Below are 17,714 nucleotides of genomic sequence, written 5' to 3'. Positions count from 1 at the left end.
TATACAGCGTGACGATTTTGGCATCACGCATGTCCTGTGGGCAGCTCCTACATTCCAGCAAAGGCACAGAAGGTCATCGGCTGTAGCTTGACCTTACTGAGGGCGAGGGATCCGAGTCACAGTCTGCACTGTGAAAGGTGCGGGTGAAGCGGATGGAGTTAAGTGCCTCTCGTCTAGTAATGATGAGATCAAGCTGGTGCCAGCGCTTAGATCTTAGATGTCTCCAGGAGACCCTGTGCAGTGGACATTCATATACTACTTAATGGTATGGAAATAAACCTGAAACCTGAAACATGAATTCCCAAGAGGCATTGCTGCATACTGTTTGCCGCAGGCGCAAAATAGCAAAATTCTTGCTGAAACGATTGAAAAGTTGTGTCAGTGAAGTCTACTGACTGTTTTCAAAAATAAATTATGTTGTAGTGTTAGCAGGTAAGACCAGACTATTTTTGAAGCAGTTTTGGCGGCACGATTAAGCCAGTAGTTGAAAAACGCTAGTCACGGCTCGACTAGACAGTCAATAGTCACGACTTTGACACTAGTCACACTAGTTGCCAAGGCTTAGTTGATTACTCTGTTTTGGGGGCGGGGTACGCATTTCAGATGTCCCTTGTCCCCTTTTTTGATTTGCACTTTTAACCACTTGACACTGGAGTGGCCTTGTTACTGCATAATTTTCCCAAACTGAAATACAGTGGACCTTTAAATCTGTTTCAGACGGTTCTCCGAAATGTATCCTCTTGTTGCGGTCAGTTGCAGTCTACCCGCAGAACACTAATCCCCATTGTTATTTATCTGCAGGGATATGCAGCGTTTTTCCATGCGTGACCTCGGTTTGAATACTAATTAGTCAAAAGGGCTTCTGGAATTCGGTAATTTTTAGCCTTTTCTGAAAAGTCTCAACCAAAATAATGTACCAGTAAATAGAAATGAAGAGCATATCTGTCGTTATGTATAAAAACAATCGTTGCAACTCAATTTTTAAAAAGAGAAATTTGTACGTGAAAAATGGCTTCCAAAACGGAGTAAACAAGTCACAAAAACCTGGCAAATTGTCCCGTTATGAATGTCGGCAACAGTCCCCAATTATGGATAGATTATTTCATATTCTACCTGGAAATGTTTAAACCGAAAACGGATCGTTCCTAGTCCAGTCAGGATACAGCAATTTCCACCGAAAAAAAACACCAAAACTCACCACTAGACAACATGGTTTTCCTGCACACTGATTGACTAACGATGACATCATCGATTGATATCGGCATTGTAATTTCACGTGTATGGTACCCTGACCAGCGAGAGAGCGTTTGCCATAACAACCAAAGGGCCTGTCTAGCATGAGCTGATGAACGTGGGCAGTGCACATTGGTTTTTTTCTGTGAACTTGTTTTTGCTTAAAGGCAGTGGACACTATTGGTCATTGGTAATCACTCAAAATAGTTATCATCATAAAACCTTTCTTGTATTGATTACGAGTAATGGGGAGAGGTTGATGGTATAAAACATTGTGAGAAACAGCTCCCTCTGAAGTGCCATAGTTTTCGAGAAAGAAGTAATTTTCCACGAATTTGATTTCGAGACCTCAGTTTAGAATTTGAGGTCTCGAAATCAAGCATCAGAAAGCACACAACTTCGTGTGACAAGGGTGTTTTTTTCTTTAATTATTATCTCGCAAATTCGACGACCGATTGAGCTCAAATTTTCACAGGTTTGTTATTTTATGCATATGTTGAGATACACCAACTGTGAAGACAAGTCTTTGACAATTGCCAATAGTGTTCACTGTCTTTAACTTTGAAACAGAAAAGGTTCGAAAAGATTACAATCTTTGGTTGAATTAAATTTGCCCATGAGGTGAAGGACGCTGTAGTTGGTTTTTATTTATTTTGAAGTCTAGAAAAAATAGTATTTGACGAAAAAGAAAAGAAAATGCTTAGCGGAACTGAACCCTGTTTCAGTTCCGCTAAGCATTTTGCAAACAAAGAAAAGTGGGGGATCAATAGATGGATTGCACTAGGGTAAACTGGGGTAAAATTTCTTGTTTAATTGCAAAATAACTCAGCATTGCTAGGAGAAACTAGGAAACAAACGTGTTGTTTTTTCCGCTACAAATCTCCTCTAATGTGTGCAAATATAAACTTATTGTAATCATGCTGATCAGGGAAAATTATCCACCCTTTTGGGAAGGAAGTTTTTACCCCAAGACCCGGGTAAAAACGCCCGCCCACATTTTGTATGTCAAAAGATGATTTTACAAAAGATTTTCACATAGTATTTAATACTCAGGGGAAACTATATAAAATACAAACAACTTTTCAAACACAGAAGTTGATTATAACTACAAACTTTATCAATACACAAAACAAATTTGTAGGCTTATGACTGACCAATATTGCTAATGCTAAAATAAGAACACACCATACATTGTAGCTCCAGCTTAGGGTCTACTGGTACAAGGACATTACCCCCTAAAGCTCATGGTCACTGAAATGTCTCCAATAATCAAGGGAGACTAATTTCATGTTTGGCATGGGTAGGAATAGACCAATAAAAGTCCAGTATTGAACGCTCTGTAATTGATCAAACCTGAAGAATAAATCGTAAAAAATACATTGTTATTCTAAAAATAGTGGACTTCCAGTAGCTAAAAGTAACTCATGCCAAAGAATACAGCTGAAGAAAGTCCTAACCTTGAGGTTTCTTAGAGATCAATGAGGCTGCAATCAAGTTTTACATCAAAGATGCTACCGGGCGTTTTTACCCCTAGGCCTCTGATGTTGCTTGGGGTAAAAACGCCCACTCAAAAAACATTACTGAGCAATTATTTATAAAAAATTCTAGAATTTTGATGATGTTGTATTGTGTAATTAACCCTTGTCAATATATATTAACCCAAAAAATTGAAAAAATGAAACGTTTTGTTCCTTTATAAAATCATGTGAAGTATTACAGGCCAAAGCTACGATGGTCAATTTTTAAAACTTTTTTTTTGAAAATTGTTTTCAACTTCACCTACATACCCTTAAAATATGACAGTGAATTAAATTTATTGTATTATTAGTTTTTATACAAGGGCTACTCAATAGAAATAAATCCCATTTAATAATTCATCTTGTAATTTTTTAGTAATGGTAGAAACATGTCAGGTGGGCGTTTTTACCCATGGGCGTTTTTACCCCAGTTTACCCTAAACGTCATCAACCGCCAAATTTGATGTACATGTATAAACAGTACATACGCACAGCTCTTAGCGTGCACATTTCATCAAATATGGCGGTTGATGACACATAGTGAAATCCATCTATGTATTGGGGAATCTTGCGGGTCTGGGATTTTATATGTTTTGAAACAGCCCTCTGTTGTTGAAAGACCGTCTCAATTAGAGAAGACATCGTGATACTTAATCAAAACTGTGATTTGATTTTATAATTCGATTAACAAAAAATCAAGACGATATCATAATCGTTTTAGAACTGGTATCGCGATTTTTGATAATATCATGATATCGCCCAATCTTAGTGACAACAATATTCCCCCAAAAGTTATTTTTGTCTGTACATTCCAAGCCATTTTATTCGACCCGAATATAGAAACACCACTCTGACGACTTACATTATACAATTGTTGCACGCTGTGACTGGGTCATTGGCATTTTGTACACCCGAGGGGAAAAATGTAAGTACTCTCAGTTTTCCCCCTAGTGGTTTACAAAACCCATGGACCACAATCACAGCGTGCAACAATTGTTTTTATAGATACAATGGTAACATTACTATTCCTCTTCTCAAAGTTATGTTGCCATCTTCAAGCATTACTACGACGGAGTAATATGCATTCATTAGTCTAATAAGCAGACAAACAGTTGGTCAAAATAAGAAACAATTCTTCACTGTTCCCTCGAACCCTCTGCTGTTTCGTTATAAGCGTACTAAGCGCTGGAAATCGACCAACATGGGAACGATCAAGCTAATGTACACCAGTTAACAAAACTAATGTTACCCGCCGCGCTGCACAGCCAGGGTACATGGTTTTCTGGTACGTCACGTAATAGGTTCTCGATTAATAGGCCTAAAACTTCACAGTTTGTTACCACGGTATAACAAGTATGTCCACACGTTTGTACGGTGAAAGATGTAACAAATCATGTTTTTAGTAACATGCTCAGAACGTTTTATTGGAATGCTACTGTTCATGATGGTAGAACTTAAAAACAAAGTAAGCGCATTATGTAGTAGAATAAAATGTAGAGTACTTACATGAAATACATCAAAGCTTTGACCCAGGCAGGTAGATTAGAGCCCCATTTGTTTATCTTATCAGTCAGTGTGAAGTACTGGCAACAAATTGGAGCCTCTAACATCTCAACAAGTAAACCAAGGAGTCTAAAATACAAAAATATGGAGACAGTACTTTCACTTTGTATTCATGAACAGATGAATGAAAACCTGTTGTCGGTGTATACTTAAATTCATGGAGCATAGAGTTTAATTTCTTCAGCCCTTTCTCCAGCAGTAATGACGTTATCAAGTTATCGTTTGGAAAGTGTTTAAATACCTCTCAAAGCAAAACTTTCACAAACCAAAATACTGAAGCCTGATAAGCATGTTTTAACACCAAAACCTTTATGTCAAAAGCAGGTGATTTCTTAACATGCCCAGACATTCCGCATGCACAGTGCATGCGCGCACCAATTATGCTTCAATAGTAAAGCCTGGGCTGACGAGTCAGGATTCATCAACTCATGAGAGGTTAATACTGATCCATTGAGTTTTACAAAGCACATGGTAAAAATGTTTTTTCTCTGACACACTCCAAGCAAAAATTATGAAAAACGTGAGGTCAAACAAACCTGCGCGACAATCAGAGGCTATTTGATATGGAAAATAGCCCCCTCAATTGGCCAAAGCTGGAGAACTGTGCACAAACCCTATTAGGAAATTGTGCCAATGACGTCAAGGGGTCATTGCATATCATTATCATAGATTTAAGCAGTTTTTGACTCTCGGCTGAAAAAGCCGCGCAAAGAGGTGCATTTAAAAAAAAATTACCCATACAATATACACCGATGTGTGTAGCACTGTATACTCAGCACTTTCCCGAGTCCTGTGAAAACAATCACAGGCATTTTACTCGGGTGGGATTCGAACCCACGACCTTCGCAATTCTAGACAGTGTCATACCAACTAGACCACCCAGATTGCCCGGTGTTTTAGTAGCGGGTACTGTTTTAGCAGCGGGTACTGCAAACAATTTAGTAGATGTTAAATTTGCATCGGGATAAAGAATGTTAAATTTGCATCGGGGTATACCCGATGCAAATTTAACATCTATTAAATTGTTTGCAGTATCCGCTGCTAAAACATAGGATTCGAACTGCCTCTAGCTACCGGGCAATCTCGGTGGTCTAGTTGGTATGACACTTCTCTAGAATTGCAAAGGTCGTGGGTTTGAATCCCACCCGAGTATTTTAGTTGGTGTATATATATATACACTACTAAAACAGGTAGGCCTACCAGGTGTAGTCTAGACTCAACAATGATATTTCATGGCTTGAAATTATCTTACCAGTAAAAAAAAATTGAATTAAAGGATTTTAAAGTAACTAATTTTTCAATTACAATTCTCCCTCGTTTTAAAAAGTATTCTCCACAGTTTACGAACCAATCTAACTGTTGTAGGCTAACAATTGAAAAAAAATCCAGTTTGTTTGTTTGTTGGCAGTATAACGCATTGTTAGTCGTGTTTGTACACACGGACAAATTTCACACAAGAAGAGGATAGTAAGATTCCGAAACAAAGGACAACAACATATGTATCCCCTCCATTGATAAAATAATCCACCCCTCTCTTTTCAGCTTGGTGTGAAGAACAAGGAAAAAACAAATGTCTCTTTATTCATTATTACCGCTCAATCCACAAGTACACGTATAGACTCCTACTTTATTTGTGTATGTCAGCTTTTATTGGTCAGAATAGTTCAAGATACTTAGAGTGCGAAAATCAAGCGATATTTTGAAGTGTTTCAGTTTGATGTCACTTAATATTATGTCCAATAAATAACCCAATGTATATAAATTATAAACAATTGTTTTGTAGTATTAGGACTCCCATCCCTGTCCTTACGGAGACATTTCTATAAAAGAAAATACAGAATTAATAGTACACAACACATTGCAATTCGATTGAATAATGACTTGGGACAAAACACAAATCATCATGCAGATGGACTAGCATTCAGGAAACTGATAAGCAAACATCATTTTGTAAACATGCAAATTTCCTTTGGGGAGATACAGTTACATGCCATTACAGAAATGCCTCTATGGAATCGACGCATCAAAGCATTCCATTCAAGCTGACATTTCCCAAAATCCAATAGTGTTTTACCTAAAATTAACCTGATTTAATGTTATATTATGATAGAAGTATACCGGAGAAGGTATCATTGTAGTACTGAAACAACACTGAAACACATACAACAGCTTGGTGCAAGGAGGCATCTTCTTTTCAGTGTATGTCATCCTTGCCAGCATCCACTTAAACACTATACTATAAAACATGTACAGAGTCATCTAAATCAAAAATCAAATACTATCACATTGCAAAGAAGTCCACTGTGTATTAGACATTTTTTACGATTAGGTTCATTTTTAACTTACTATTTTAATTTTTGGGGGGGTTTAAGACTGTTTATTGAAGTTGGTTTTAAAAGTTTAAACTCCTGTTGTTTTTTTCCAAACAAAATATTGCTGGAAAAGCAAAGTAAGAGTCTGAGGTACTCAGCTAAAATTAAAACAGTCTTTTGACTTAAGCTTTTTTGTTTAGCAAAACAATTTGCCACAGTTTGTACTCCAAACTATGATTGCTAATATCGAAGATACACACACCTTTCATGAATGATTCATTGCTGGGAACCGTCCTAGCTGACATACACAAATAAAGTAGGAGTCTATACTTGTGGATTGAGCGGTAATAATGAATAAAGAGATATTTGTTTTTCCTTGTTCTTCACACCCAGCTGAAAAGAGAGGGGTGGATTGTTTTATCAATGGAGGCCTCGGGGTACATATTTTGTTGTCCTTTGTTTCGGAATCTTGCTATCGTCTTCTTGTGTAAGATAATTTCAAGCCATGAGTGTGAACACTAAAAGCTAACCTATTCAAAAACAGGGAGCACTGAAAAGTTGATATACAATACAATTTTCTGTATCATTGTTGAGTCTAGACTACACCTGGTAGGCCTACCTGTTTAAGTAGTGTAGGCCTACATTATAAGAGAAAATAATCAACGGTTTGTGCTTTTAACAACAAAGAAATTATGTTCAAATAGTAAATAACTCTTTATTAGAAAAAACACCAACTAAAATACTTTCAAATTGACATTGAAAGCACCTGTTGGTCCCTCTGAAAGTGCAATTTGGTTGCAGATCTACCCAGTACACTCAAAAGTTTGTTACGGATACCTGACCTGCACCCGGGTACCTGCCCTGTATGGTATCCTGACAACATCAATATGGAACCACAGCAGAACCTGACTATTTTTCACGTGAGAAGTCCGTCATCTGCTAGGTTTTCTGTATTGTTTTAAATTTGATTTTTCAGGGTGAAGGACTAAAAAATAACCTTGGTATCCACCATTTTCGGATTCAGCACCCCCAAATTAGTTAAGTCAGGTATGTTACCAACTTTTACTCAAAAATGCCGCTCACTTCCTTAACTAGAGCCCTTTTTGGAAATCTGGTCTAGACTATAGCCCCTGTTTCAGCCTACATTGTATTTTAGCAAACAAGTATTTTAACAAGAACTTCAGGTAAAATACAAAGATTTGTCAACTCACATGAGATATATGCCAGCAACAATACACATCGGAGAAATAGTGATGAAAGTCAAGCAGCCTGTAATTATACAAACTGAAAAGAAAACAATTGTTTAGGTTTTGTTAATGATATGACCACAAAGTATGTGTACATGTATGTCAGTTTGTGTTGGTAATTTTTGCGAGGCCATTAGTACCATGGTGATTGCGTACACCTACATGTATAGGATTGCATTAGTGCAGGGGGCCTACAGATACAAAGTGGATTGGCCCTACTTACCCTGCATGAAGTGAAGGACGCGTGCTAACGCCGCAGGCACTTTTTTCTATCTTTGATAATTAGTTCACCTTTTTTTTTATTCAATTTCCCTGAAATTAATTTTCATCCAACCCTAAATAGTCCTAAATAGGCCATGGGCCGTGGCTCTGAAATCCTTCTATAAAATGATTCTTGTTCACTACCGGAGTGGTGCTACATGAAATATAGTCTGAGTTATAGATAATATGTCCTTAATCAAGAATCTCATTGTTCTTTTGCTCACAAGTGGCACTATAATATGTAATTCACGGATAAAATGTCACATTTTCAAACATAAAGAAAAACATAAGAAAAACAGCGCCCTCACTTGACCAAAAATAAATAGTCTGTCTCCAGATAGAAACAGCTTACCCCCCCCAAAAATTCACATTTTGATGTTGAAACCTTTGTCAAGGATATGTATGGCACAACATTTCTAAAAGTCTGTATAGGCATAATATGGCTATTGGATTAGTATTTTGCAACTGTACTTGATGTTTATTTGTGTTGGGGATTGTTCATTGTTAAATTGTTGAAATACACTATTTCTAGGCAATAAACGATCCAGTAGTAACAAATCAAAGCAAGGGGTAGGCCAGCATGTACACATAACATGATTGAGGAGGGGGTTATTCTCGGTAATGAGCACACTACAGTATTTCATATTAACTGGAGATTCCGATAGACTTTCTTAACAAACAAAGTACACGATGTCTAAACAGCCCTAAAAAAGTGACAAACTCAGATATGTCCTTCTTTATATTTATTAACTGCAAATCTTTTCAACATTTTCAGAACACCAAAGTTCACAACAGACTATAGTACAATGTTTTGTTACAAGCAGGGCTTTAATCACCTTCACACAAACAACTACCTTCACACAAACAAAACTTCAAATCTCATTTAAATAATTATGCAATAACACTGTTTTTGATCATAACATTGCACACAACACTTTTTTTCCATGTGGTTCTGAAACGAAACGTTGCCTTAAATTGATGGTCCTGACTTACAACTAAAGAATGAACTATTTCGCAGATACATTCCCTGTACAAACTACATGTGCATTGTTTTGATCAAACAAACAGCTCCAAACATCATATTAAAATGAACAGAATCAGACAGTCAAATATGAAAGTGGCATTTTGTAACATTATATTGTGGACACTAAAATGCAATGTTTATAATTCACACATTCACATTATGTCTGAAAGATTTAGATTTTCAGAACTCGATCGCATTATTATCAAGAACATACACTTTATCCTACACCTTTTCCAACTGATACAGCAAGTTACAACAAAGTGCAATTTGATTTTCTTTTGAAAACCCATACCCTTGACCATTGACACTACTGAATTTGTTTTCTTCATGTATACAAGTCCTACAGACCCCTCTATTTTCTTACACATCATTTGAACATGTAACCAATGATGCACTATATTTAGTTCGCACATTCCTACATGTATTTACATATCTAACAGTCACCATTTTTGAGATCACATTATAAAAACGCTAGGTTTTGAAATATTACTCCACAGTCCAATTGATGTTTGACGTTTTTGCTGTTCAAAGTGTACCCAATTAGAATCGGAAAATATGGGACAGGATATTCAACATCAAATTTCACTAGAATTTAATACATGTAGATTCAAACTTTTCTACTAGTACTCAAATGTCTAACTCTTTCTTAGTACCACATATCAATGTAAGTTCAAGTGCATACACCATTTAAAGCCATTGGACCCTTTCGGTAAACAGTGTTGTCCAAGGCCCACACTTTGTGTACCACAACTTATATATAAAATAACAAACCTGTGAAAATTTAGGCTCAATCGGTCATCGGAGTCGGGAGAAAACAACGGAAAAACCCACCCTTGTTTCCGCACGTTTCGCCGTGTCATGACATGTGTTTAAAATAAATCCGTAATTCTCGTTAACGAGAATTTATATTGTTTTGCTGTTTTCTCAAAAAGTAAAGCATTTCATGGAATAATATTTCAAGAGCAGTCTTTCACCATTGCCTTCTGTAAACCCCGTAAGTTATTTGTAAATCTGTGATTTTTTTTTTTTTTTTTTCTGAACCGAAAGGGTCCAATGGCTTTAAAGAGTATTTTGGTGCACAGAATATCACTAGGCAAAACTAATATTTCCCTTGTCTTACTCTTGTTTGGGTAGTTAGAATGAACAAAGTTCACAGAGGATGCACCATCTTCTTCATCTGAAGAAGATAGTCCAGATACGTTTGATTTTAGTGTTCGCTTCTTACAGACAGGTTCAACATCGCCGTTGTCATCATCAGTGGAATCATCTGTAACAGTCAAACAAGAGAACGATACAAATTAAATTAAACTTTAAAAATAAAGGGTTTACAACTTGAATTTACAAACCTAGCCTGGTTTATCTAAACTTGATAAAATAATAATCTCTTTTTACAAACTAAAAACTGGGCTTGGGTTATTTTATCAAATCATTAACCCATAATGAAATATCGACCTCCACCCATATAAAAAAAAGTAAAACAAGTATTTGTACGAATGAAAAATTGGGCTTGGGTTTGGGGCCCTTGTCTCATTTTATTAAATCATTGAGCAAACTTATGAAATATCAACCTCAACCCATATAAAAAAAAAATCATTTAAATATTTGTACAAATGAAAAATTGGGATTGGGTTTTGGGGCCCTTGCCTCATTTTATCAAGGCATTGAGCAATACAAATTTTTTCCCTCCGCCCATAATAAGAAAATTAGCAAGTATTTGTAAAAATAAAAAATTGGACGTGGGTTTGGGGCCGTCTTATTTTATAAAAATCAAGGAGCAATAATGTAATATTGACCTCTGGCCCATGGCAATATAAAAACAAATAAATTATATTGCAAGCACAAAATAGAAAACTTGGCGTGGGTCTGGGGGCCCTCGTCTCATTTTATGGAGCAACTACTGAAGAAAGTCTAAAAGTAAAATATGTATCAAACTGCCCCCCCCCCCCCACCCAACATGACATGTACTTTTTTTTATACAATCAACAAATTTACTTAACACACACTAAATAGATTTTAATTGTAAATGTATCCCCGTTGTTTGTACATTTATATACCTAAATGCCTTCACGTGCATTTTGCACAACAAATTGACAGCAGGACGAAGCTTCAACAATACAATTAATAACAAACCGTCGACCACGAATGTTAAATGAAAGCACAACCACATTCCACAAAATGTCAGTTTTACATTTCTAATTTCAGTTGGGAATTGGGTTCATACTCATAATATTATTAAAATGTTTGCTTACCATCTCTGAGCGGATTTTTAGCCAGCCTTTCTTCAGTCTTGTTGAGTTTATTCACATCTGTGAATCTCTGGTACAGTAGCACCCACGAAGCCAATGCACAACTCACCGTGCTCATTCTTTGTCATTCTCGAAAATCAGCTAAAGATTTTGAGCTATCTATACAGTATTTTAAGTGACATCTCTAGCTAATGCACCATAAATACCTGGTAACACACTCCACTTTACGACACAATCCTTGAATTTGGCAAAAGAGCTGTCAGAAAAGGATGAAATATTCGTGTTTGTCCGTGCACACACATGCATACAACATGTGAGTGTTGCAGCCATGTTTGTGCAGTGTGTGTAGCCATGGTATAACCAGACCACAGATCAGCCGCTGTGATTGGTCAGTTAAGAAGTGACCTGGAAATACGGACCAATCAGATAAGCCCTTTTAAGAGCAGTGGGTAATATTTTTGGTGTAGTTTTTCTTAATTTCTGACTGCTAGTGCCAGTTGAACAAAAAAGAACAAGTCAATCTTGATTCAGTACATATTTTTACTAACTATTTCAGAGAAATTAACTTTCACCACTGACCCTGTGAACAAAAGTGCATCTAAATTGGACATGGCCCATGGCCTAAAAGGGACATGTGCATTGGATCGAGTGAGTTGGTCTAGGAAAAGGATTTGAAACCGTATGTTTTGAAATTGATATATACATTAAAGGGCAATCCCACAGTAACTCGTGCTACACTTTATGGTGTCCTTTTCCGTACTTCAGGCTCCAGTTATTGAACATATTTGATTTGAATCTTAATGTTTTGTACTTTGAAAGCCAACATCCAAGGCTAGATCCTCATAGTAATTTGACGAGAACAAAAATAATTGTATTATGCATGGGACATCTGTGAATATCGGTAACTCGTGCTACGAGCAGAAGACATGCTAAAAAATTACTCATTTTTATTTTGAACTTACTCATTTTTATTTTGAACGTGTCCTAAAACAAAAACCAATCAAGTCTAATTGATTATATGATGAGTAACTATTATGTAAAGGTTTATTATGGTATACCTTAGAAAGATGTGCTCTTCTTATATTTGTCTTAGTTTCACATTGACATGTAAAAAACCTGGAAACTCGTGCTAAGGTAACTCGTGCTACAGCTTGTCCGGCCATTAACGAAGTACTATTATTTCACAAAATGTCAAAGTTTCTTAAATAGAATTCCTCAGCAACTTGTAAAATAATCAAGTATATCTTTTTTAAGAATAAATAAACAATTTATAACACAAAAACAGTGTATTTGTACAAAACGTACAAAATATATGCGACAGTGACATCACAAAGAAGCGCGAGTTTGCATTTTTAATCAGTTGAATCATGGAGCAATTGCTCCATGGTTGAATTTTAACTTTCAACAACTGATTCTGGCATAGATGAAAGAAAAGTGCTTACAATGTCAAGTAGCCTAAATCTAATCTTTGAATCTTGTGAAGTTCGGACCTTGGTTTTAAGGTTCTTTCACATTTGTATTCATTTGATTTTTCAGAATGTTTTATCATCCTTTCTTAGGCCACTTTCAGTAAAATGAATATTCAACTCTGTGAACAGCAGCAACTATGTACAGTAATTTGGCCCATTTCCACAACTTCACTAGGAAAGTGGTCTCCTTCATAAGGCTTCATATTCAACCACAAACCTTCGACCATCACAAATTAGTAGTCTAAGAACTTCCCTTGTACTGGTAGAATCTTAGGGAAGAACAGTGCCCATGCACTCAGTCTCCTTCTTTCTAACACCCTCCCTCCTATCTACATGTATCCTGCCCCACCCCCCCCACCCCCCGAAAAAACAAAAACACTTAGTACATGTACATGGGTCTGTTCCATTGTTTTCCAATATTTTTAGTGTATTCTGGTCCTACTATTGTCTTTGTATACATTGGATATCACCAAACCAATTTTTCTTGATGCTGCTGGCACACGGCTACATGTATGGTTTCACTTTTTCCTCTTTAAACAGCCAAAAGTTTTTTTCACATGCCTGCCACTGCCTACCATATACCCAGGCATTAAGATTGCATTTAAACAAACTTCAGACAGTTTTGCTATTCCTATTGGTGAAGAGCGCGTCACGTGGGGGTGTTTAAACGGTTGATAATGACCAGCTGGAGCTCTGTTTATAACTGGTTGTTTTGGGATACTACGGGCTAGTCTTGGGGCAAGACGATTCCTGTTACGGGCGATGCGGGCGCTGTCGGTGAGTTGGCCCACTGAGTGTGATAGGAAAACGAAAACGTCTTGCACCAAGACTACGAAAACTGTCGTCTCAGTCATAACAATGCAGCACACGGATGTACAGAGCTTAAGCACGTCGGAAAACGGATAAGTTTTACAGAGTTTCTTACTTTATTACCCCTTTTAACCAAAAAGCATTTATGAATGGGAATAAAAGAGAAGTGACTTGTTCTTAAACTGCTGTTTAAAACCTTGCAGAGTCGTTGCCATGCGATAAAGTCCCTCGCCTTCAGCTCAGGCCTTTATCACACGACAACAACATGTACATGTACCCTGCCGGTTTTAAACGGCTGCTTAAGAACTCGCCGCTACCCTTTTATTCCCTTATTTATGCATATCAGATGCAGAAGAGAGCTCTCAGTTGCTGCCAAGTAATACTTGGTAAAACTAACTGAATCATCCTGCTGGTTGATGGGGAAGTGAATTGCGGTTACTCGAGCTACATCGGTAACTCGTGCTACTGATAACTTGTGCTATCAGTTTTAAACAGATCATTATTATGTGGTAGATAATACCTGACAGTTCAATTTCTTATATATACTTGAGGCACCAATGGTAGAAGATTAATTGGCATAAATTAAAGTGCCACCATTTTGTAATAAAATGTTTAAATGAATGTTTCGGTAACTCGTGCTACACTACGTATCTGAAGGTAAGTGATGAAAAGAAAAGTGGAGAGTGGTGGTTTAAATTTGATGAATATTTCTCGTACACTATATTTCATGGATATAAAATGTTATGACTTTCATTGAAAACTGCTTATAAATGCTGAAAACATTGGACCCATTTGAACAAAATCCCACTATCCGAACAATTTAACTTTTTATAATCAAACTGTTTTAAAGCAAATCCTAAAAAAAGTTTGAAGTTGATCCTGGCATGTGTCTGGAAGAATATGAAAGTGGAAATGACATGTAGATCGACACAATTTGAATTTTTGTAGTCATGTCCACTTTGGCTTGGAAATCCCCATGGTTAGAAAGATACTTTAAAAGTAGAATATAATGATCCACACCAATTTCATAGGTTTTCCTTTTTCTTTGCAAACTAACTCGGTTGGCCATTTTATGAAGTCAAAACTTGACCCCACAAAATGGAGTGCCGTGTTAGTCCATGACGTACAGTATAAGAAAAACATGCAATTTCGAGGCATATTTGTGTGGATCGTTATGTTCTACTTTGAAATCATCTTTCTAACCATGCATTTTATAACAAACAGTTCCAAATGCTTTTCATAGACCATTAGAACAAAATTTGTGCCCCTAAACTGTCATTTACACCCCAACATAAAATTTCTGGTCAGTGTATTGTGAGTGGTATGTTGTCTGGTTTTGAGACAGGCCACCTGTTACTTGGTGAAGGAGGTCGCCGTGGGACCACTTTAGGTTGAAAGTGGGTGGCGACCTCGGACTTCCAATAAATCTCCATACACATAGAAATTGATGCAAAACGTATCTTGCTATTTTTAAACTATGGACACTGCCAGTAAACTCAAATGAGTACATGAATACCATTTTAGAATACGGTCTGTTCATGGAGGTATAGTGTTGCAGTTTCAGAGTTTACCCCATCAAGGAAGTTTGTGAAACTTATACATGTACATCAAAGGCTGTTTTGAAGCTGTAAAAAACGACATTAAGTTTCCTTTTGAATAAGTCCATTCACAAGTCCATTTTGTAGCCTACTTTAGCAATCGGCCCGTCAGGTTGGTTACTAATGTTAACAAATGAGCCCTCATGTGGCTGAATGGGGTACATTTTTAGGAGTTTGTCTATAACAAAATTGACCAAACTGGACGTAACAAACCCTAAAAATAACTTGAAATGCTTTCTGACAGTGAAATAAGTGAGAGAAAATTAAATAGTGAGGACGAATTTACCATTTTTATTTAGTTTGTACGATATAGGGTTCCAGAGATATGGGTTGTATGGAGGTTTGTTCCTTTAGCAGCGTGAACATGAATGGTCAGAAATTGTGTCATTAAAATTTTGCGAGATGCAACAAGCCCAAAGTGACAACAAACAATACAATTTTTTGACGTTCACGTTCGTGTTTAGTGCTCCCGTAACGTGCAGCCTATTGACCTGAAAGATTATGTGACAAATTCAGATGAGAATAAACTAAAAAGAGGCTGACGCGAAATGAAATGAAGAGACAAACACACATAAAAAAACTAAAAAAACAAAACTGAAATAATATGGGCCTACAAGATTACATCCACAACTAAATTAAGAAACATTCATCATATCAATACATGTAACTCGCTCCCTTATGGGGAATTACCCAACTATACACCAAAACATCAACAAACAAACAAGTCAAAATAATTACACTTAAAAGAAGTGTAAAGGGCATGGATACAAAGAAACACATGGCAAAACACAGATTATAAAAAAGTGGAGACACAAAGAAAAGGAGAAAAAACAAACAAAGAATCAAAGAAAAAACAAACCAAATAATAAAAGTATAGAATCTTATAAAGCCCTTTTCACACTACAGAGCCATTTCCCGGGAAATAAACTCCCGGGAAAATCCCAGGAGTTTTTAACCCCACCGCCACCCCAGCAACCGTTCTCACTATCCTAATTTGGTAACTCCCGGGAGAACTATTTCCCAGGAATATGCACGGTTGTTTCACACTTACGATCAAAACCCAGGAAATGTGGTAAACAGGTCAGCCCATGCGGAAGTTACTAATGTTTGTGGACGGAAGTCCGTTCCCACAATGCCACGCGGCCGGCTGCAAAATCCTTGCCACATGCGAACCAAAATGGCTGCACATTAATTGTGTATTTTCGTATTGTTATAGACCTTTTTTTTGTTGATAAACAAACCGCCTTGGTTGGCATGGTCGGCCAAATGTTAGTAAAACACTAAATCTTAAAAACAGATGTTTTAACCAAATTCAGCATTTTCTGCAAACTTTCAATTAAATAAAATACCTCTCATAATTAATTGTTTTGTTTTTAACAAAATCAACAAATTTGGTTACATTGTTACCAAAAATAGCGATATTTTCTTAATTTGCACTTACGGCTTTCCATAGTTTTCCAATCTGGGTTGGCAAAAACTCGGGCTGTGACGTTGCAAAAGAAAGGTCTATACCAATATTTGTGTGATTACGGCGGAGAAGAAGTCTTGCAGTTCGGGGTAGACGTCACTGACGGCTTGTCAGGAGAAGAAGATTGCTGTGACAGTGTTTTAAACACATGCGGTATAACAATCGGATGGAATTTGTCGTGCGATTGACGGGTTTCATGGCACTTGCTGGAAGTATTGGTCAAAGGTCAATCTGGTCTACCAAGAAGAGCGGCCACTGGTGGGAGCAAGTTGCTATTAGAAAATGCGAAAGGGAGCTCTCTACTCTGCGACAGCTTTTTTTTTCTTTTGAGAACTGTAATTGAACGGACTTTTGTGTCCGTGTTTTACCCAGAGGTTTTGTGTTGGCATTCATCTCAATTTTTGCCTGTTCACACTATAGTTGTTTCCCGGGAAATTCCCGGGAACTTTTGGTTGATCTGTTCACACTACAAAAAGACTCCCGGGAATTTCCCGGTAAAAGTGCCGTTTTCCCAGGAAATAATTAACCCTGCTCAGGAGCAGGGTTAAGGGAATCAACCCTGGGGTAAGGCCTAGAAATTTTCTGAATGGCATTTTTGAAGGATTGCATAATAATGTCCATGATGTTAGGGCCAAGATAATTAAAGGTTTTAAAGAAAAAATACCTCATGGTCGATTTTGCACAATCTGACAATAGCAGTAGAAAGTAAAAAAAAGCATTCTTCCCTTCCAACATCAACAGTGCTGTTTTCCCATTCTGCAAAGAAAGAACACTGAATAGGCTTTAACCCTATATTGGCTAGCATTTTTTCACGGCTTCATAAAGACTTTTAAATGTATGTTTCTTCTAAAAAAAAAAGTTTTGCAGGAGAACACTTTATGCAATAGAAAATATTTAGGCCTTGAATAACAAAACTAGTATCCTACCGACCTAAAGTCTTTTTTCCCAAGGTTTTCAGTTTTCTTC

The 17,714-nt window shown here is 37.0% G+C and overlaps 1 protein-coding gene across 2 annotated transcripts in view; it reads right to left on the bottom strand.

The window, feature by feature from the left end:
• Positions 1-17,714, bottom strand: part of LOC139948076 (calcium channel flower homolog) — a 100,613-nt gene that overhangs the window by 41,733 nt on the left and 41,166 nt on the right. For both annotated transcript variants that reach the window (XM_071946101.1, XM_071946100.1), the window contains 2 exons: positions 7,837-7,909; positions 4,257-4,382 (listed from right to left, as the gene is read on the bottom strand). In XM_071946101.1, the coding sequence (XP_071802202.1) occupies positions 4,257-4,382; positions 7,837-7,909 (199 nt within the window). The remainder of the gene's footprint in view (positions 1-4,256; positions 4,383-7,836; positions 7,910-17,714) is intronic.

Source organism: Asterias amurensis, chromosome 15 (assembly GCF_032118995.1).
Source record: "Asterias amurensis chromosome 15, ASM3211899v1".
Taxonomy (NCBI): Eukaryota; Metazoa; Echinodermata; class Asteroidea; order Forcipulatida; family Asteriidae; genus Asterias; species Asterias amurensis.
This window is presented reverse-complemented; position numbering and strand designations above follow the sequence as displayed.